This window comes from Gymnodraco acuticeps, unplaced genomic scaffold (genome assembly GCF_902827175.1).
Source record: "Gymnodraco acuticeps unplaced genomic scaffold, fGymAcu1.1, whole genome shotgun sequence".
Lineage (NCBI taxonomy): Eukaryota > Metazoa > Chordata > Actinopteri > Perciformes > Bathydraconidae > Gymnodraco > Gymnodraco acuticeps.
The window spans coordinates 20,505-42,179 of record NW_022990661.1 but is presented as its reverse complement, the minus strand read 5'-3'; the positions used below and the strand labels follow the sequence as shown (position 1 = coordinate 42,179).

The following is a 21,675-nucleotide window of genomic DNA, read 5'->3' as shown; positions in this document are numbered from 1 at the left end:
CTTGGCCAGACTCGCCTCGCTCATCTGCCAGGAGCTGTTGGCCTGTCCCACCTGATGGACGACTGTCCCCAGAGTTTCCTGGAGGACTTTGAGGGTGTGGTTGACCGAGCGCACATTGAACTTGAGGATTGTGAGCTCCCCCTGGACGGGATTAACTCCCTCCGCTTGTTCCTGCTGGTGCAGACGCTTCAGGACGTTCTGCAGGGTGACGTTAAGCCCTTTTAAGCGATCCCCTTGCATGTCCAGTGCGTCCTTCACGTTCTGCTCCTCTGATGGATTGGCGGCAGAGTCTCCTTGGATGGCAGATGGTGTTTTAGTAGAGGAAGAGGTGCAGCGGGTCTCAAGGCTGCTCAGTTGCCTCTGCAGTCTATCCACATCCACCTCCAGTCTCTCTCTGATGGAATCCATCTCCGTCTCCAGAGCGGGAACAGCATGACCCTCCTGCAGTGCGGGGGACGTGGAGTTAACCGGCTCCTCTAACGCCATCAGTAAACGGTCCTCCAGAGCCAGCAGCCTACCCTCCATCCTGGCCTCCTCCACACCCTGTCCTGCCTCAGGGAATACATTCCCTCTTTCAGAACTGTTGTGTTTTAACTCCCCGGTCACATTGAGCTTGGCCTCTACATACCCCAGACGCCCCTCCAGCATCCCCTCTATGTGGTCTTTGTGTCCGCCCAGCTCCACCCTCAGGTGCCCCTGGGACTGGTTGAGGCCTGCCACTGATGTTTCCAGCCTGTGCACCCGTTCAACCAGCCCACCCACTCTACTGGAGCAGTTCCCTGAAGCCGTCAAACCTTGGATCTGCGCCTGGAGGTTTCTCAGCTCTGATCTCAGGTCTGTGTTGCTTCCCTCCAGAGCGTCCTCCATCTGCTCCTGCCTCTCGCTCTGCTCCCTCTGGCACTGACGACGCAGATCCCCAGCTTTCTCCTCACATTTGCCCTCTGCGCTCTTCACTCGTACCTCAAACCCACCAAGGATTTCCGACCTGGCTTCACTCAGCTTGCCATCCATCAAGTTCTCTATAGCTATCTGCGGAGCTCCTTCGAGACTGACCGTGGAGTCCGATATAATTCCTGCTGACATCTTCTTCAGGGCTCCATCATGTCCTGTCACTGTTGCTTTGAGTTCCTGCAGCTCTAATGTCTTGGCCTGCAGCACAGTCCTGAGCTCCTCCACCCTCCCGTTCAGCTCTGTAAGCCCTGGAAACACTGTTCTGCCATCCAGACCCTCTGCCTCAGGGCCTCCCAAAGAAATCTCTACGAACCCGACAGTGGACTGACCGGAGGAAGCAGCTGGAGCGGGAACAGCACCGGGGGAAGCGGAGAGCAGCGCCGACAGCATCCTGTTGGCGTCCTCTCTCAGCGAGGCTCGGAGACTTTCTTCCAGACCGTTCACAGTTCCTCTCAGGGTCTCCAGGCCTCGGTTCAGACGCTGCACATCCTCCTCCATTCGATATATTCGATCCTCTGTCTCACTGTCTACAGCCTGGCCTAAAGACAGAAAGAGAAGCTGTTAGCATCAGACAGATACAACAGTTTTACTGCCATTAGCTAAGCTGTACAATCGGCTTTGGAATCTTTTGCTGATCTGTGTCAAGTAACATACATTATAAATAAATAAATGAAGAATAATAATTGCATTATATCAATATATATTTGTAAGGATTAAGAATGATCTTCAGTATGTTTTTATGAATTAGAACACACCTATGGTCTCACCTTCAGGCTGTTCACCCCCAGAGGGACGAGCAGGGATTTCTTCTGGGATGTGATCCTCAGGTTGTCCGCCGAGCCCATGTCCCTGATCATGTTCTTGGTTGTGTTCTGTGTGATGAGGGCCCTCGTGTTCTGTGTGATGTGGTTCCTCATGTACTGTGTGATGTGGCTCCTCATGTACTGTGTGATGTGGCTCCTCATGTCCTGTGTGATGTGGTTCCTCGTGTCCTGTGTGATGTGGTTCCTCGTGTCCTGTGTGATGTGGCTCCTCGTGTTCTGTGTGATGTGGCTCCTCATGTCCTGTGTGATGTGGCTCCTCGTGTCCTGAGTGATGTGGTTCCTCGTGTCCTGTGTGATGTGGCTCCTCGTGTCCTGAGTGATGTGGTTCCTCGTGTCCTGAGTGATGTGGCTCCTCATGTTCTGTGTGATGTGGCTCCTCGTGTTCTGTGTGATGTGGTCCCTCGTGTTCTGTGTGATGTGGCTCCTCGTGTCCTGTGTGATGTGGCTCCTCATGTCCTGTGTGATGTGGCTCCTCGTGTTCTGTGTGATGTGGCTCCTCGTGTTCTGTGTGATGTGGCTCCTCGTGTCCTGTGTGATGTGGCTCCTCGTGTTCTGTGTGATGTGGTTCCTGGTGTTCTGGTTGATTTGGCCCCTGGTGTTCTGTGTGATGAAGTTCCTGGTGTTCTGGTTGATTTGGCCCCTGGTGTTCTGTGTGATGAAGTTCCTGGTGTTCTGGTTGATTTGGCCCCTGGTGTTCTGGCATCGACTCTTCTGGGTAGGTCCTCGGAGGCCCAAACTGCCGCATTTGATAGTTAAAGCTGCCGGTGGGAGGCCCTTTCTGACTCCATGGGTTAGCCTTCATGTTAATAGGTGGGCCCTTGAACATGGGACCCTTGAACATAGGACCCTTAGACATGGGACCTTTGTACTGTGGGCCCTTAGACATGGGACCTTTGTACTGTGGGCCCTTAGACATGCGACCTTTGTACTGTGGGCCCTTAGACATGGGACCTTTGTACTGTGGGCCCTTAAACTGTGGGCCTTTCATTGGTGGGCCCTTGAACTGTGGGCCTTTCATTGGTGGGCCCTTAAATGGTGGCATCATTTTCATGGGGTGTTGGTAAACCGGATGTCCCTCCATGCAGCCATAACCGGAGTATCCGGGACAACAACGCCACTCCAGCTCTGTGACGGTCTTATGTGCCACCTTGAACAACGGTTTGTACATCAGACGATACCTGAGGGAACAACCAACACCAATCAGAAACACCCCTCTGACTCTGGTACCCTGAAGTAATGTCAATCACAGATATATAGAAATATCAAGAAGAAGAAGAAATGTAATTTACTCACTGGAGAGTTGGACATTTCTGACCCCAGGAACACTTGTTGTACTCAGCTTTCACATATGGAGCTGCCCCATCCTGTACGGTGAAGGACACCGTCTTTTCAACAACGTAGGCACAGTGGTTCCTTTGAGAAGAGATAAAAGGTATTGCACATCAATATAGCTGGCTTTTAAAAATACAAAGTTTTGTTACTAAGAGCGAAAACTCAAATGATGTAAACTCGATTTCTGAAAGACAGTTAGAGAAAGAACTTACTTGTGTCTGCTGGTGGGTTTCCCCTGCTCATGGTATTGAGTGGGTCCAGCCTTGTACTGGTTAAACTGGAGCGGTCTGTAGAACTTGGCTTCAATCAGCAACAAAAATAAAGTCACCAACACAAGAGGACTCACAAAATGCATCCTTGGAAATCCAATGTCAAAAGCTTTGTAAAAGGAGTCTTCAGACTGAGGTAAAGATGAAAAAAAAGTACTCCTCTGTCAAGTGAAAGTCAAGCAATACCACAAATACTTCACTCTATTCACTTCAAATGGATATTATGGATTGTCAGCCCTCTGGAAACACAGAGCCTCCTGAATAAAAAGAGCAGAGTCTCTGCAGTAGGTGTGTGTCTGAGCAGAAAGCCACCCTGAGTGTTGACGCTGGCTCTGGGTGTGGTGGTCTCTGTTAGAGTGACAACAGTCCACTGTGAGCTTTGCCGACTCTAGATGCCACTAATAGGGCCCCGCTGGCATCATCTGCATATCTCCTCCCACTCACCCTCCTCTAAGTCACACCAGAGTGACACCGGAGGAGGGAGACAGCCTCACCTTCATACTTAATGCTACAAAGTGCTCAACTTTATAAAAACTACAACATTTTTATTTCATTACACATCAACTTAGAAGCATGTCCTCGACCAGTCCGGGCAGAGGCCTCTGAGCTGTTTCCCCATGGTGACGTCACGGCAGACCAGAGGGGAAATAACACATCACATCCAGTGTACAACACCAGGCCCTGTCCCAAAATAAAAATGTTGTTTAGGGTAATGGTGGAAATGAAGAATAATCCAAGATGACAAGTGGACACTGTGTGAGCCTTAACAACATGACCACAGCGACCTTTGAACTTATGAAGGTGAGAAAAGTTGCCAACTACCCCGATCAAAAGAATATTTAAAGATTTCATTTGTAATTTTAGCATAATATATCAGACATTCACAACATAATTATAATAGCTCCACAGTTTCCAGAACCTGAGGTGTAATGGTGGAAAAAGTATTCATATATTCTAATGTACTTTAAAAGTAACAATACCACACTTTAAAAATACTTTGTTTCAAGTAAATGTCCTGCATTTAAAAGTCAAGTAAGTAAAAGTACACAAGTTATACCGTAAGTAAAGTTACACATTCAGAGTGGCCCTTTTCACAATACTAATTATATTTTATTATACTGTAATTACCAAAGTATTGCCAAAGTTGCAACTGGTAAAGTTGGGGCTATTTTTACTACTTCACAACTATTGTATACAAGTAGTAACTGTACTACTCCAAAACTATATTCAAGGTGCTGGAACTCAAGTCTATTTGGTCGTTTGGTTTGATAAAGTCCAATTATTCAATTATAATATAGACTGTCTCACTAGTGGCATACACAACATATATCTTAAGGTTATGGGATGGCTGCTTGGTCTCTAAAGGGAGATCTGTGGAACATCTTGTCTCTTTCCCTTCACACGTGGACTCAGTTTAGAGCTAACAGCAAACCTCCAGGACCGGGAACAAACAAAAACAAACGCCCTGTGTTGAAGGCTGGGGCGGTACCCCCCCCCCCCCCACACACACACACACACACACACACACACACACACACACACACACACACACACACACACACACACACACACACACACACACACACACACACACACACACACACACACACACACACACACACACACACCACTCTTTGTACAGATGAATAACTTCACCTCCCACTGTACCACTGCTACACCGTACAGCTAAAGGACAGTAAGACAGACTCATGTAATCCAACAAGGCCCAGCTTCACTTTACCAAGTTAAATATTCTCTTTAAAGGATCAGATTTTGGGGCCAAACCCAACAATTTGTGATTAAAATGAATGTTTTTAACAGCCCTAAGCCTTTCCTTCTAAAAATGATATTACTCTTTCATTTGCAGTCTGTTCTTCTGAGTATCCAGAGCCGCACGTAATTCAATTATAAGGAAAATGTATCTTATTATAATTATGATATCCCCAACTTTCCCTGATGATTTCATTTAAACAGCTGTTTGAGACCCACAAGCGTGTATTGGCCCCTTGATTTGGGTCCACTAAGTTTCATGAAAATCGGGTAAGCAGTTTTTACTAAATCCTGCTGACAAACAGACAAGTTTATATTAATAACAACAACAACAACAACAACAACAACAACCCCTATGGCAATGTAAAACTGCCTTTCCTTCCACATGAATACTCTTGTGGCTGCTCAGATGTATCTGGTTGAAACTGCAGTCGCTCCACCTCAAGCAGAGACATTAAAAAGCCGCTCTCACATTGTAGCTTCGGTGTAACCTGTCACAGGACTCACGTCTGCAGAATGAGGACTTTACATTCACTACATGTGGCTGCTTATACTAATATACTTTGAATGAAGTACTTCTACTTCTAATGGAGGCTCTGAGTGTACATGCAGACCATTAATGCCACACATTCTTGAAAGTAAAAGTTTTGCCGTGACCATTGTAGCATGACCTCATTCTGAACAACACCCCCACTGTGTGCATTATGTATCAGGGATCTTTTGATTGACCCTTTTAAGAAGCAGGCCCATTTCCTGTATCCTGTTTGTCTCACCTCTTACACCTGGAAACACCCTGCTCAATGTGCTGCATGTTCTCCCAGAGCTCTCTTAGCCTCCTGATGTGTAAACAAGCTCTCATTGTATCTGAAACATGTTGCAGAGCACATCCAGGCTTTCTGCTGCCGGGGAACAAGTGCAGCTTTCTCCTGCGGGCGGAGGCGGCTCCACCCTGAGTTTCCCTTCAATGGCATCACACAGTTTCAGCTGTTTTAGCTTCACCTGCCCGTCACCACCTTACGTCAGACTTGAGCTGTGTGTGGATTTCTCCACATTATGATCAGTGTGAGGCTAAAGTGCCTAAATGAAAAACAGTGGAGAACACCATCTATGAGTGTCTGTGCGACAAATGGGGAGGGGCGTTTGTGCGTCTGTTTAGTTTTAACACTAGAGGTCTAAATTCTGAGCCGGTGTGTAAGTCTCCTTGTGTGTGTCTTTAGTGTTCATCACAGTGTGTGTGTTACTGGACTGCGAGGCTTTGGCGGTGCTTTGCCAACAGTGCTGCTAGCTCTTTTAATATTTGCATGTTCAGCATTGGTTTGAACTTGTGCAGAATAAAAGATGAGCAAAGCGTATGAGAGGGTTATACATGTTTCATAGTTTCTCCATGCACTGAAGGGAACCTAGCCAGCAGTATGAGCCTAGAAAATGTAATGTGAACACAGCATGACCCAAGTGTATGCAGTTATCTCGTGTCAGCTTATTATACAGCTTTCTGAATGCAACATAATACAGTCATGGTTCCCACGGGTCATGGGAACACTCGAAAGTATGTGAATGTGAGGGCAAATCAAGGACTTGAAATTAAAAAAACAATAAACCCGGACAAAGAAAGCAGATCACATCACTCCAGTGCTGAGATCGCTGCATTGGCTTCCAGTAAGGCAAGGCAAGGCAAGTTTATTTATATAGCACTTTTCAACACAAGGCAATTCAAAGTGCTTTACAAAAAATGAAAGAGATTAAGAAAATGGCATTTAAAATCAGTCATTAAAAAGAAAAGCTAATAAAATAAACATTAAAAGAAAAAAAAAGTAGGTGAGAGAATTGATTTTAAGGTTTTATTGCACACATATAAAGCACTAAACGGGCTAGGACCCAAATATATCAAGGACCTCCTTCAGCGGTACGAACCCAGCAGACCCTAGGTCTTCAGGCGCAGGCCAGCTCACTGTTCCATGAGTGAGATCAAAGCGTGGGAGCAGCCTTCTGCATCTATGCTCCTGATGCGGAACAAACTCCCAGAACATCTGAGAATGGCTAGCACTCTCGAATCATTTAAATCAGGTCTAAAAACATTTCTTTTTAACATTTCTTTTAATTGTTTTGTGTGTTTTTGTATTTCTTCTCACTTTGACCATCGTAAACATGTATCTGTTTGATCCTGTAAAGCCCTTTGAATTGCATCACTGTATGAATTGTGCTATACAAATAAATTGCCTTGCCTAAACAATTGAAAGGGGTTGAATTTACATATATTCGTGCAAGAATAGGAATTATTTTGTATTTTTCTGTAGGGCCTACTGGTTCTCATTTAAAACATACCGTGTTGAGGCCTTCAATTATGAAGGCATTGGGTCTGCGAAACCCTTGGCTATGCATTTGATGATTAGGAAGGAAGGAATGTATTTATGGCTTCAACCTGACAGGGAAAAAGATATTTATTACAGAAAAGTTCATAAAGCTTTAGTTTTTGTTGCATTAAACGTTTCAGATGCCGGTTCAGATGTAGTGTGCATCTCTTGTTTGTCTGTATCCGCTCTAGATGTTCACAGCCATGGTAAAGAACAAACATGAGTAATTAGTCTCAAACCTAAACCCTGTGGCGCCGCACAGCCACATGCCACCGTGCATATTTCTGTTTTTATTTGACCTCTTTCTATAACATTGTGCAGTTTCAGGCTTCAGTCTTTGGGTGAATCGTTATTGTTTTGGTACTTGTGATAAAGAATTCATCCGGAGGTGTCACCATCTTGTGAATTTAGTCATAAAATTAGACAAATGTTGGCCTGAACAAACGTCATTAGGCGGCCACATGGGGAGCCAGAGGTCTCGGCTCACTTCACACGCTGCAGAAGTTCAGAGTGTTTGCTGTCCACAGATTGAGGGCCGTGTGTGCACATCTGGAGACCACACACACACACACACACACACACACACACACCACACACACACACACACACACACACACACACACACACACACACACACACACACACACACACACACACACACACATACACACACACACACACACACACACACACACACACACCACACACCACACACACACACACACACACACACACACACACACATTGCTCTTTTCTAACTTATTCTCTTCTCACCCTCATCTCTACAGATCAGTAGAGAACTATTAAAATAAAAGAAATACAAATAAATTAGAGATGAAATAAATCAGGGGATGATTTTGAAAAAGCTTGAAGTTAAATAAAATAATGAATAATCATTTGTAATGATGTGCAGGTGTATTGTATTGAATCATTATCAGAAATACTTTATTTACCCCGAGGGAAATTACATTTTCTGACAGTTTCTCAATTTCAAAAATGCAATAAAATGAAAAGTGAGTAAAGAAAATACACAATACAAATATTTAGATAAAAACAAGAAGTTAAAGTAAAAATATTCAATAAAAAGTTAAATAAAAATTAGGAAAATAATTCAAACATAATTTGAAGACATTTATAATGTAACATAATTTAATACAATATTTATAAAAACACAAGAAGTGTGCAAAAATGTCACCTTGTTTGTACAGTTTAATTGTATTTAAATCAAACTTTATTTACAGACAAAAAAGGTGCATTCATTTTAGTGGAGCTATATTTTCTCTTATGGGAAACCAGAATATATACGGTACCATTGACTTACGACGATATCATGGCAACAGCATACGTCTAAACCACACAATTTGTGCTGGGGCCACTGCTGAAGTGCCCTTGAGCAAGGCACCTAACCCTCAACTGCTCACTGGCGCCGGCTAGACTGGCTGCCTCCGCTCTGACCTCTCAACTCAGGGCTCGACAGTAACGGTTGCCAGGTTGCCATTGGCAACCATTCAGAAAAAATGTCAACCACTTCTTGGCCTTTGGTTGCCATCAGTGGCAACCACTTTTTAACATAAAGAAATAAGGACAGCAAAATGTGCACCCCAAAATAGATAAATGTTAATTATGTGTTGTATTAAGAGTGATATTTAATTATTGTTGTGACCAGTCGGAACCTGATGCACATGCATTGGTGATTACAGAGCCAGAAAGCGATGCACGTTTACTCGCGTGCGCGGTGCGCCATGTGTGTGTTTTACAAAAAATGGCGAAGCAAATTAAGTTGTTTGACTGTGGGGTCAAAAGTTCGGCCAACCCGTCAACATCTCAAACGAATGTTCAAAGTGATTCAACTGATAAAGCGCAAGATGAACCCGAACGAAAAGCAAAGAGGACATTTGTAAGGTCTTGGGAGGCGAAATATTCATTGTCCATTCACTTCCGGTAAAAGTTCCTTCAAAATAAGAGTCCCAATCTTGTTACTACCAAAATAAATGCAAAAGAAAACTTTACCATAGAAAAATAATGGCATACAAATATAATCACTTCTATAAAAAGGTAACACATTTTAAATATAGTTAGACATATTAAAGGTAATTTACAGCATTAATAATTAATATCTAATTCTTAGCTGTGAATGGTTTTCATTTATTTAACATTAGAAATGTATTAGTCTGGCCAATCCAAGACTTCAATGCTGAAGGGCCAGTGGATCTATGGTGGGGGTCAGCACAGAGGTCAAGAAAACCCACACTTGAAAGGGAGACAACGGATGACGAAACTAGTGACTTGCTCAATTCACTTGTGAGGGATCTGTGAAGAACAGGACAACAGCTGCACTACTGGTATTTAGTATACCAGCAATTGAGGGTGGACAAGTTTCCTACCACTTTAGTTTCAAATAATTGTGTTAATTACTTATTGTAAAGCATTTGAACATTCTTTTGTTTCACATTTTCATTATTAAGTTGATGCATAACTGTATATTATTTAAAATATAAGGTGACAAAAATGGCAACCGTATTTTCAGTTTTGGAAACCAAAAGCTGATGCCTGGTTGCCAGCCTGGCAACCACTTTTAAAAGTTATCGTTGTGGCCTGCAACTGCATGTGCATGTGCATGTGCATGTGTGCATATAACTGTGTGTGTATTTGTATGTGCATGTTCTAAAAAGTGTGTACTGTATGGCCTGTATAAAAACGCATGTGTGTGTACGACAGAGTGGAAACTGAATTTCCCCCCTAATAAAGGTCCCGGATGATTAGAGGAGGAGGAGGCGAGGAGGAGGAGGAGGAGGAGGAGGAGAAGTGAGGAGGAGGAGGAGGAGGAGAGGGAGGCAGGGAGGGGGAGGAGGGAGGCGGAGATGGAGATGAGAGGAGGAGGAGAGGAGGAGGGGTGAGGGGATGGGGGGAGGAGGCGGGGAGGAGCGAGGAGTGGGGATGAGGCTTCTTCTTATGCTTCTTTCTTCTTCTTCGTTTCTATTCTTATTATTCTGATTTTCGTTCTATGCTTCTCTTCTATTCTTCTCTTCTTCTTCTTCTTTCTTCTTCTTCTTCTAGTAAGACCTTCAGGATCAGAGGATCTGCATTCACTTCTTCACTGCAGATCGGCAAGAGATAGACGCATTCAGACAACCTTCAGTCTTCTAGACGGACAAATTCTTCCACAGACCAACAGATTATTTGTACCTACGCACAACACAAGTCCACCAGAACCAGAGGGGAAACCCCAGGCCCTTTGGCCATGGAGCTGTAGCTGATCGAGCTTACAGGCAGATCCACTGCAGAAATGGCCAGATACACGGCCTGGAGGAGTATCACATGGCTTTTGGGCAGGAGAGGGTTAGCTTTAGCTACAGGATGCGCATTGAGAAAGACAAGGTCAAACGTCTTGAGGAAGTCCTGAAGTACAGGAACTCAGGGTTGGACCAAGAGAATAAAAGGCTCTTTGACGTCATCCAGGACCGTGAGGCGGAAATCTCACGTCTGAAGGATCAGATGGAAGCTGCAGAGCATCAGCACAAGCAGCAGCTGGACCACATTGTGGCAACGTCTGAGGCAGAGAAGGGAAAGATCTCAGACCAGAAGAACCAGGAGACATCTGACAGCCAGAACAATGATGTTCCTCAGCAGTGTGACCCAGAGAAATAAAAACTGAGGATGAGGAAAGGAGATGAGACCGTGAAAGAGCTGATGAGAAAAGGCGAGGAACTCCTTGAGTGTGTGACAATCTTGGAGAATAGAAACAGCGATCTGGAGGAGGAGATGGAAGCTAAACTCAAACGGGTGGAGAAGCAGAAAAATTACCTGGCCAAGAAAAACAAGAGCTGGGAGACGGATGTCAAACAGCTGAAAGACCAGATGAGAGAGCAGGAGGAGAGGTTCTCCAAAGACCGGGCGCAGAACCAGGAGAGCTGGGAAGCCAAGTTTCATTTGGAGATCAAATTAAAAGAGGTAGAGGAAGAGAAGAACGACCTGGCCCAGAAACACCAGAGCAGGGAGAAGGACCTGAAAGAGGTTCAGGCGACATTAAGAAAGGCAGAGGATGAGGAAAAGGACTCTGCCGAGAAGAACCTGAGCCTGGAGAAGGAAGTCCAACTGAAGGAGAGGCAGGTCAAGCAGATGGAGAACGATTCGGATGAACAGAAGGAGAGGTTCTCCAAAGACCTGGCTGAGAAACAGCTGAGCTGGGAGCTGTTTGTCCAACAGAAGGAGAAGCTTGTCAAGCAGTTGGAGAACAAGTTGGAAGAGCAGGAGGAGACGTTCTCCAAAGACCTGGCCCAGAACCAGGAGAGCTGGGAAGCCAAGGTTAATTTGGTGGAGATCAAATTAACTCAGGAGAAGATTGACCTGGCTCAGAAACACCAGAGCAGGGAGAAGGACCTGAAAGAGGTTCAGGCGACATTCAGAAAGGCAGAGGATGAGGAAAAGGACTCTGCCGAGAAGAACCAGATCCTGGAGAAGGAAGTCCAAGAGAGGAGGTCAAGCAGATGGAGAACCAATGGGATGAGCAGAAGGAGATGTTCTCCAAAGGCCTGGCCCAGAACCAAGAGATCTGGGAGACCAAGGTTCATCTGATGGAGACCCGATGGAAGCAGGCGGAGGAGCAGAGGGACGACCTGGCTCAACTGAGCAGGGAGGTCAAGGAGGAGCAGATGGAGGAGGAGAAGAAGCTGCTGGAGGACCTCTGTCTTCACATGGAGAACAAGAAGGAGGGACACTGAGGACAGAGACGTCGCCTTGCAGAAGATGAAGAGCAGGATGCTAGAGAAGGAGATGAGGAAGAAATCAAAGAGGGAGGAAGCTGAGGGGATAAACAGCGCCTCAAAGGAGACGGAGAAGATGGAGGCTGGTGATTCAGCTCCGGCTGGACAACAGTAACTCCCTCTTCCTCATCCTCTTCCTCCTCCATTTCCCTCACCTCCTTCCTCCTGCCTCACCCGCCTCCTCCCTTCACCTTTTTCTCATGTAGGGTTTTCTCCTGGATCTCAGGTTTTACAGCAATTAAAATAAGATTGAAAAAAAACATGAATATTAAGTCAATCAATCAATCAATGTTTATTTATATAGCCCAATATCACAAATGTTACATTTGTCTCAGTGGACTTTACAGTTTGTACAAAATATCAGTATGACAATACGACACCCTCTGTCCTTAGACCCTCACATCGTACAAGGAAAAACTTCCGGAGAAAACCCACAGTTTAAAGGGAAAAAATGGGAGAGAGAAACCTCAGGGAGAGCAACAGAGGAGGGATCCCTCTCCCAGGACGGACAGACGTGCAATAGATGCCGTGTGTAAATTGAAAAGATAATACATTTGCAACATAGGTAGTCCAAATGTTTGGAAATGCATGTGTGTATAATAGGAAGATGAATCCACGAGGATATCCATCCAGGACCTATGATCCAGGACCACAGCCACGACTCAAGATCCAGGGCTCGCGATCCAGGACAGAGGAGCGCAGGATCATCCATGACTCCGGATCCGGGCGTATATAGACACCAAAAAGAAAGACATTTGGGGAAGCTGGGTTAATCGGAACATGAGAGTACACAGGTATAGACAGAGGAGAAGGAAAGAAGTAAGATGTCCCCCGACAAACTAAGCCTATATCAGCAAAAGTAGGGGCGGGATCTAATCAGCCCTAACTATAAGCTTTATCAAAAAGGAAGGTCTTAAGCGCACTCTTAAAAACGGATAGGGTGTCTGCCGCCCGAACACAAACTGGAAGCTGATTCCACAAATGTGGAGCTTGATAAGAAAAGGCTCTGGCTCCCATTGTACTTTTAGAGACTCTAGGAACAACCAACAACCCTGCATTCTTGGAACGCAATGCCCTAGTAGGACAGTAGGGTATAATGAGTTCTTTAAGGTAAGATGGCGCCTGCCCATTAAGGGCTTTGTAGGCGAGAAGAAGAATTTTAAATTCTATCCTGTGTTCTATAGGGAGCCAGTGTAAGGCAGCCAGAACAGGAGTAATGTGGTCCCTTTTCCTAACTCTGGTTAGTACACGAGCCGCAGCATTTTGAATCAGCTGAAGCGACTTGACTGACTTCTTGGTACACCCTGATAATAAAGAGTTACAATAATCCAGCCTTGAAGTAACAAATGCATGGACTAGTTTCTCTGCATCGTTTTGAGGCAAGATATGCCTGATTTTTGCAATGTTACGTAGATGGAAGTAGGCGGTCCTTGAAATTGATTTTATGTGGGCGTTAAAGGATAAATCCTGATCAAATATAACACCAAGATTCCTTACAGTCTCACTGGAGGCCAAATTAATGCCATCCATAGTTAGTATATCCTTAGATAATTTGTTTCGTAGATTCTTCGGGCCAAGTACAATAACTTCAGTTTTGGTCGTGTTTAACATCAAAAAGTTTAAGGTCATCCACGTTTTTAAGTCCTTAAGGCAGTCTTGAATTTTATTTAGATGATTAATTTCATCAGGCTTGATTGATAAATATAGTTGAGTATCATCCGCATAACAATGAAAGTTTACAGAATGATTCCTTATAATATTGCCTAACGGAAGCATATATAATGTGAACAAAATAGGTCCCAGCACTGAGCCCTGTGGCACTCCATGGCTAACTTTGGTTTGCGTGGAAGATTCATCATTGACACGTACAAACTGAGAGCGTTCAGATAGATAGGACCTAAACCAGTCTAAAGCAGTTCCCTGTATGCCAACTAAGTGCTCTAGTCTTTGCAATAAGATATCATGGTCGATAGTATCAAATGCAGCACTGAGATCGAGCAAAACAAGAATAGAGACACGTCCCTTGTCAGAGGCTATTAGAATGTCATTTGTGACTTTAACCAGAGCTGTCTCTGTGCTATGATGTGTTCTAAAGCCAGACTGAAAAGCTTCAAATAAATCATTTTTTTTAAAGTAATCACACAACTGTTTTGCGACCGCTTTCTCAAGAATTTTTGAGAGGAACGGAAGATTAGAAATAGGTCTATAGTTGGCTAAAACCTCTGGATCGAGGTTGTGCTTTTTAAGAAGCGGTTTTATCACTGCTACTTTGAATGATTGTGGAACATAGCCTGATAATAAAGACATATTCATAATATTTAATAAATAAGTGCTAATTAATGGAAAAACTTCCTTCAACAGCTTAGTTGGAATTGGGTCTAACATACACGTTGATGGTTTAGAAGAGAGAATCATTGAATTGAATTGTTCAAGGTTTATGGCTGAAAAGCATTCTAGTTTACTATCTAGTGCAGGGGTGGCCAACCCGCGGCTCTCGAGCCGCATGCGGCTCTTTGCCTAGTTTCATGCGGCTCTTCAGTTCATATCGAATTTTATATGTGTGAGTTTGGGGGAGAGACACTGACTCCTGACTAGTGTTGCACGGTGTACCAATACTTGAAAGGTACCGCAATACCCTGCCGTTAAAAACGTTACGATTCCTCCGTTTCATTAGTATCGGTACTTTAAGAATGACGGAGAAAAGTACTCCGGTGAGAAAGCGCTGTTTTAATAAGAGCCGTGTGTGTTCAGCGCTCTGCTTCCACTCCCTGCACTGCAGCCGTGCCTGCAGCCCCTCCCTTCTCAATCACGCTCTAAGTCCCTCCCCTCTCTCATGCACGCGCTAGCTGCCAGAGCATGTGAGAAAACGAGAAGCATGGCTGCAAGTGGGAGTGCAACTGCCGCTGCGCCTCGGCCTGTCTGTGAGACATGTATTAATTTTATTTAATACGAATTCTTGTCATTTATTTTATTTATTGTTCTCATTGTTTAAAAGTTTGTGTTATGGTTATGGTTCTGGTGTGAAATAAAGCACAATAATTACATTTAAGACTGTTTCCCTTTTTTTAAGAAAAGTATCGAAAAAGAATCGGAATCGCAATTCTTGACTTGGTATCGAAACCAAAATGTTGGTACCGTGACAACACTACTCCTCAGAGTTAAACCTAATATTTAGTAGGTCTGTTAAGTATCGAATGCTGATCATTCTGACGTAATTTGGCCGGTCAAAGTTGTTTGGGCTCGGATAAAATCGCTCCGTTACTTTCGTCCTGTGTTACTTTCGTCCCGGCTCTACGTGTGTATGTGTGGTGTCATGTGTCAGTATGAGAGGATGCCAGCGCGTCTAATTTTGATGTGGCCCAAGAGCCAATCACAATAATACCTGCGATGCGGTGAACCAATCACCTTTGAGGGGGGGAAACCTATCGTTGATTAAACATTATCCAGTGTTTCCCCTACCATTGTCTTGGAGGGGCGCTGCACCCCGCCAACGGAGCCCCGCGCCCCCCCTGAAATTCAAGGTGTTTAAAAAATATATATAATTTTATTTTTTTTAAATATATACATAGCACCAAATTGCAAATAATCTATAACTACTGTCACTTTTCACATTGAACATGTGCTCTTTTATTAAATAAACTAAACGCTTTCATTTCAAGTTGTGAGTTTAGTGTTTTTGACCCTAAGAAACACTGATGCATTAATCAATAACAATAATCCACAGCTCCTCTCTCTGCTCCAGAGGATTTAAAAAATATATATCCCAATGCCACAAAAATGCATCAGTGACATGGTTGAAATCTTGTCTCCAGAAAACAAAAAACTGAAACAAGCGGTATCAGTGTGTTTGATGTGGCTCTTTGCAGTAACATAGAAAAAATGTGGCTCTTAACCTCTGACTGGTTGGCCACCCCTGATCTAGTGTAATATTAGAACTTACGTTTCCGGGAGCTGTTGATAACACTATACTGGTCAAAGGCAAGAGGTCATTAATTTTGTTTCTAAGAGTAACAATTTTATCGTTAAAAAAGCACATAAAATCATTGCTACTGAGTGCTATGGGAATAGAAGGCTCAATCGAGCTGTGGCTTTCTGTCAGCCTGGCTACAGTGCTGAAAAGAAATCTTGCATTATTCTTATTCTCATCTATTAATGAAGAGTAGTAAGCTGCTCTCGCTTTACGCAATGCTTTCTTATATTCATTGAGAGTAATATGCCAAATTAAACGAGATTCTTCAAGTTTAGTAGAATGCCATATCCTTTCAAGTTGTCTCGACTTTTGCTTTATTTTGCGGGTTTCGGCATTATGCCATGGAGCTAGTCTATGTTGTTTTATTTTCTTCTTTTTCAAAGGAGCAACAGAGTCTAATTTTATTCGCAGCGCATCTGTAGCACTATCAACAACATGATCAATTTGGGGTGGTGTACATTTTGTATAAGTTTCCTCCCTTACATGCAGACATGCTATCGAGTTAAGTATTGGTGGAATCTCTTCCTTAAATTTGGCTATAGCACTAACAGATAGGTTTCTGCTGCAGGAGCTTTTGACTAATGCTTTGTAGTCTCGTAACAGTACTTCAAAAGTTACTAAGAAATGGTCGGATAAAGCAGGATTATGCGGTTCGACTAATAGTTGCTCAATTTCAATACCATAAGTCAGAACAAGGTCGAGAGTGTGATTATAGCAGTGGGTTGGTTTATTTACACTCTGACAAAAACCAACAGAATCTAATATAGAGTTAAATGCAACAGTAAGGCTATTTTTATCATCGTCAACATGAATATTAAAGTCACCTACGATAATTACTTTATCTGTTTTAAGAACCAAAGTTGATAAAAACTCAGAGAATTCAGATAAGAATTCTGAATAAGGACCTGGTGCACGGTACACTGTAACAAATAAGATTGGCTGCAAAGTTTTCCAGGTCGGATGCGTAAGACTAAAAACGAGACTTTCAAAGGAGGTATAATTTAATTTTGGTTTAGTATTGATAAGTAAACTTGAGTCAAAGATGGCTGCAACTCCACCTCCTCGGCCCGTGCCTCGGGCAATATGAGTATTGATATGGCTGGGTGGAGTGGCCTCATTTATGCTGACATATTCTTCATGTCTCAACCAAGTTTCAGTGAGACAGCATATATCAATATTATAATCTGATATTAAATCATTTACCAATATTGCTTTAGATGCTAGAGATCTTATGTTTAAGAGACCACATTTAATCTTCCTGTTTTGTTGCACTGTAGTAGTTGTTACATTTACTTTGATTAGGTTATTATGTATGACACCTCTATTAGGTTTTACCTTAACTTGTCCTTGGGCAGACACACACACCGCTAATATTGGGTATTTTATTGGGTTCGGGATTCCTATGGATGACTGCCTAGGAGAGAGCGCAGCCTCCTGGTCTCAACTCCAGTTTGTCATGGATTAAGTCCACAAAGCCCTGAAATGTTTGCCGAAATGAGATCGGCACCTTCCAAAGTAGGATGAATGCCGTCTCTCTTAATCAGACCAGGTTTTCCCCAGAAGGCTGTCCAATTATTTACGAAGCCCACATTGTTTGCTGGGCACCACCAAGACAACCAGCGCTGAAATGATGACATGCGGCTATACATGTCATCATTGATCAGATTGGGGAGGGGACCAGAGAAGATTACGGTGTCCGACATTGCTTTAGCATAACTACACACCGACTCCACATTAAGTTTGGTGCATTCTGATCGGCGTATACGAACATCATTACCACCGACGTGAATAACAATCCTACTGTATTTACGTTATTTTTAGCCAGCAGTTTAAGATGCGCCTCAACGTCGCCCGCTCTGGCCCCCGGAATGCATGTGACTGTGGAGGCTTCGGTCTCTAATTTCACGTGTCTCATAATAGAGCTACCAATAACCAGAGTTGGCTTCTCAGCGGGTGTCTCGCTGAGTGGGGAATATCTGTTAGATACGTGAACGGGTTGGTGGGGACCTGCGGGTTTCGCGTTATGCCCCTTCTGAACAGTCACCCAGTCTCCCTGCTGCTCGGGAGTTGCCGGGGGACGGCTAATAGGAGCTACCTTTTGCCGGTCCGCACCGGCTAACATGGGCTTTACTGTAGCTGAGTTTCTTTCTAAGATGCGGAGCCGGGCTTCTATGGCTATGATTCCCGCCTCCAACCTAACAACTATACTACTAATACAAGTCCCTCCTCCATTCCCCTCACCTCCTTCCTCCTAACTCCCTCACCCACCTCACACATAGTTTTCACAATACAATAGGATTACAATTAGGATTACAATTAGGATTACAATTAGTATACACTTAGGAATACAATTAGGATACAATTAGGATTACAATTAGTATACAATTAGGAATACAATTAGGAATACAATAGGAATACAATTAGGAATACAATTAGGATTACCATAGGAATACAATTAGGATTACAATAGGAATACAATTAGGATTACAATAGGAATACAATTAGGATTACAATTAGGATACAATTAGGATTGCAATTAGTATACAATTAGGAATACAATAGGAATACAATTAGGTTTACCATAGGAATACAATTAGGATTACAATAGGAATACAATTAGGATTACAATTAGGAATACAATTAGGATACAGGATTACAATAGGAATAGAATTAGGATTACAATAGGATTACAATTAGGAATACAATTAGTATACAATTAGGATTACAATAGGAATACAATTAGGATTACAATAGGAATACAATTAGGATTACAATATGATTACAATTAGGATTACAATTAGGAATACAAGACTTGATTTCAAAATAAATTCAAAATCTAATATTTCCATTTATGTGCCTCACTGTGTAAACATGTACAGTATAAATGTAATTACAATTTGGTGACTAAAGTACTTTTATTTATTCAATTTTTGTTTTAATCAACACTTTCATAAGTAGAAGAACCCATGGTATGAAGTAGAAGATGTTTGTACAGATACTTCTTGGTGTTTTTATATTTATTTCACTCTACACGTTCAATTCCACTCTATTCGTCAATTTTCTGATGTGGAATAATGCATTTAATGTCCACTTTGTTTTATTATTTTGTCTATACCATATACCTTTTATATATGGTGAACTTTGTTTAAAGAGAAGATGCAAGCAGTGGCGCCAGCAGGGGGGGGCCATGGCCACCCTGATATATTTGTTGGCCCCCCCCCCACCACACACACCGCCTCGCCAGTCACGTATGCGTATTAGTTTATCTGATATTTAACAACAAATACACAGCCAGCGAGTCGCTTGATTTGAGCTTCTAACGCTCATACTGCAGCCCCTCCCTCTCCCTCTGCTACCATGGTAACACTCTGATACTCGGCGCACCACTCTGATACTCGCGCGCACCACTCTGATACTCGTACGCACCACTCTGAGATTCGCACAGACAGCAGCAGGTTGCAGCAAAACGTTTCTTTCTACTGACTGGACTGGAGTTGACAAAAATCCACCTGACTTCTAGAAGGTAAGTCATATTTGTTCGTTGCCTGTTAAGTCCCACAACACTTTAGGCTTTAGTGTGTTAGCTTTAGGTAGCAAAAAACGGAGATATGCTTACCTTTAGCTGTTATTCTGATCAAAATGTGTTCAATGGCATTACAACGAGAAAACCGCTGGAAGACCTGAAAAACAGGCTCGGGGCTCAGTAAAGGCTGGCTTGACTTCAGGTATAATTCGTCTGTAAACACACTTTGGCAGCTATCCTAGTTAGCGTTAGTTTAGCTTGCTAAGCTAACGTTAGCTGATGTCGGTATGCTGGGCTGGTGTAATGCGTAGGCTACTATTAATCACTGCTGTGTGTAATGTCAATTTGCAGAAAATGAAGAGAAAGTCAACAGACATCTCTTCTTATTTTAAGAAGAAGATGAGTAAAGGATAGACAGAGCTGGCAGGGGAGCAGCAGCATAGGGCTGGTGAGGAGATGGCCATACATGCTAGAAAGTCCATGTGGAACTCTGTGTTGTAAAAGTGAAACTAAAACCTAAATACAGTTTTATTAATGTGATTGTGACCTTTTTAATCATTTAAGTCTTCTACACACTTTAGGTCCGCAGCTCCTTCAAAATGAAACGAGAATCTATGCAGTTGTTCCTCTTCTGTGTTCTGAGGTTATGAGCCGACCATTAGTCAAGTTTGTTTCATAATGTTCTGTATGCTAAGTTAAAAACAGGGTAACCAGTTTGTTTATAAAGTATATACATTTTCAAAACAAATGGAATACAAGCTATATGTACGCTCACCACAGTGGCCTAATCTAAAAAAATTGAAATATGTCTCGTCACCTATTTTCTGTCTAACTAAAAGGTGGTGTTTTGTATCATTTATAATGTTTTGAATTTGCTATAAAGTTCAATAATAGATGGTGTTTTTGTGTTCAATCACAGTATGTATTTACCATTTTATACCCCTTGTGTTTTTGGGTCCTGTTGAAATAAAATATTGTCATGTTTTAAAACTTGATTTAATGAAGTAATGTCAATCATCTTTGATCCCAGTGTGACAAACAGCTTTGTTCAGTCTAAAACAATATATAACCTAGAGACATAATATAACTGAAGAACATGTTGTGTTGCTGTTGTGTATTGTATGTGTTGAGAATGCTGAACATTTTGTGCCTTACAATAAAGGAACTTATTTAAATTAAGCTGTATTTGTCTTTTTAAAAGGAAAGAACAACTAGCATATATAAAAAACAAAACAATAAATCACCAACAGATGTATACATAACACAAAACAAGGTTCTTTTAAATGTTGTTTGAAGTCAAATGTTAACTATCCGTATTATATTCACTTCAGATGAATAGTATCAGAAAATGTAAAATAAGAAACCAAAGTATATCAGTCGGTGATTCTCTCTGCCATTGTTTTCATCTAGTCTACAACAATTAAATTCTTGGTTTTAGTGGGCCACCCCAAGATTTTCAGTGGCCCCATTTGGCCACCCCTATGAACAATCTCTGGAGGCGCCACTGGATGTAAGGGGTGTCAATGCAGCCCCATGGATGCCTCTGCAATCTGAAGGAAGCTGGAAGTTGGACAGATGTCTAACTGTAGGACAGTCAGTAGGAGTGCATTGTTCCATTTGTTTATTTGTGTTTATTTGTGATTTAAAGGAAGTATTCAGACCTTTTACACAAGCAAAAGTAGAAATATCACAGTGTCTGAAACAATAACATTCCTGCATTCAAAATCTTACTTTGAGGAGTATCAAAATGTACATAAGTAATAGTACTCATTGTTTACTTCAGTTTAATATATATGTTAACTTCAGGCCTCTCCAGCGGGGTCAAAACCTGGGACCTCAATGAAAGCGTGTCAAACTAAAATAAAAGTGATACATTGTATTTCAAAAAGGATTGCATAGAACAGCAGAGATGTTCGTAATAA

The 21,675-nt window shown here is 42.7% G+C and overlaps 2 protein-coding genes and 1 long non-coding RNA gene across 3 annotated transcripts in view; 2 read left to right on the top strand and 1 right to left on the bottom strand.

The window, feature by feature from the left end:
* The window catches only part of LOC117554947 (EMILIN-3-like), a 4,783-nt gene extending 1,015 nt beyond the window's left edge, over positions 1-3,768 (bottom strand). The window contains 4 exon segments of the mRNA XM_034229576.1: positions 17-1,490; positions 1,719-2,953; positions 3,069-3,188; positions 3,320-3,768. Of these exon segments, the coding sequence (XP_034085467.1) occupies positions 17-1,490; positions 1,719-2,953; positions 3,069-3,188; positions 3,320-3,462 (2,972 nt within the window). The 5' untranslated portion in view covers positions 3,463-3,768.
* The window catches only part of LOC117554951 (golgin subfamily A member 6-like protein 2), an 87,882-nt gene extending 75,394 nt beyond the window's left edge, over positions 1-12,488 (top strand). The window contains exon 2 of the mRNA XM_034229581.1: positions 10,555-12,488. Within this exon, the coding sequence (XP_034085472.1) occupies positions 11,155-12,072 (918 nt within the window). The 5' untranslated portion in view covers positions 10,555-11,154 and the 3' untranslated portion in view covers positions 12,073-12,488. The remainder of the gene's footprint in view (positions 1-10,554) is intronic.
* A 7,107-nt stretch (positions 12,489-19,595) lies between these two features.
* Positions 19,596-20,817, top strand: LOC117554944. Its single transcript, XR_004570336.1, has 3 exons — positions 19,596-19,753; positions 20,105-20,201; positions 20,335-20,817. It is a non-coding gene; the product is annotated as an uncharacterized LOC117554944 (long non-coding RNA).
* The last annotated feature ends 858 nt before the right edge of the window (positions 20,818-21,675 follow it).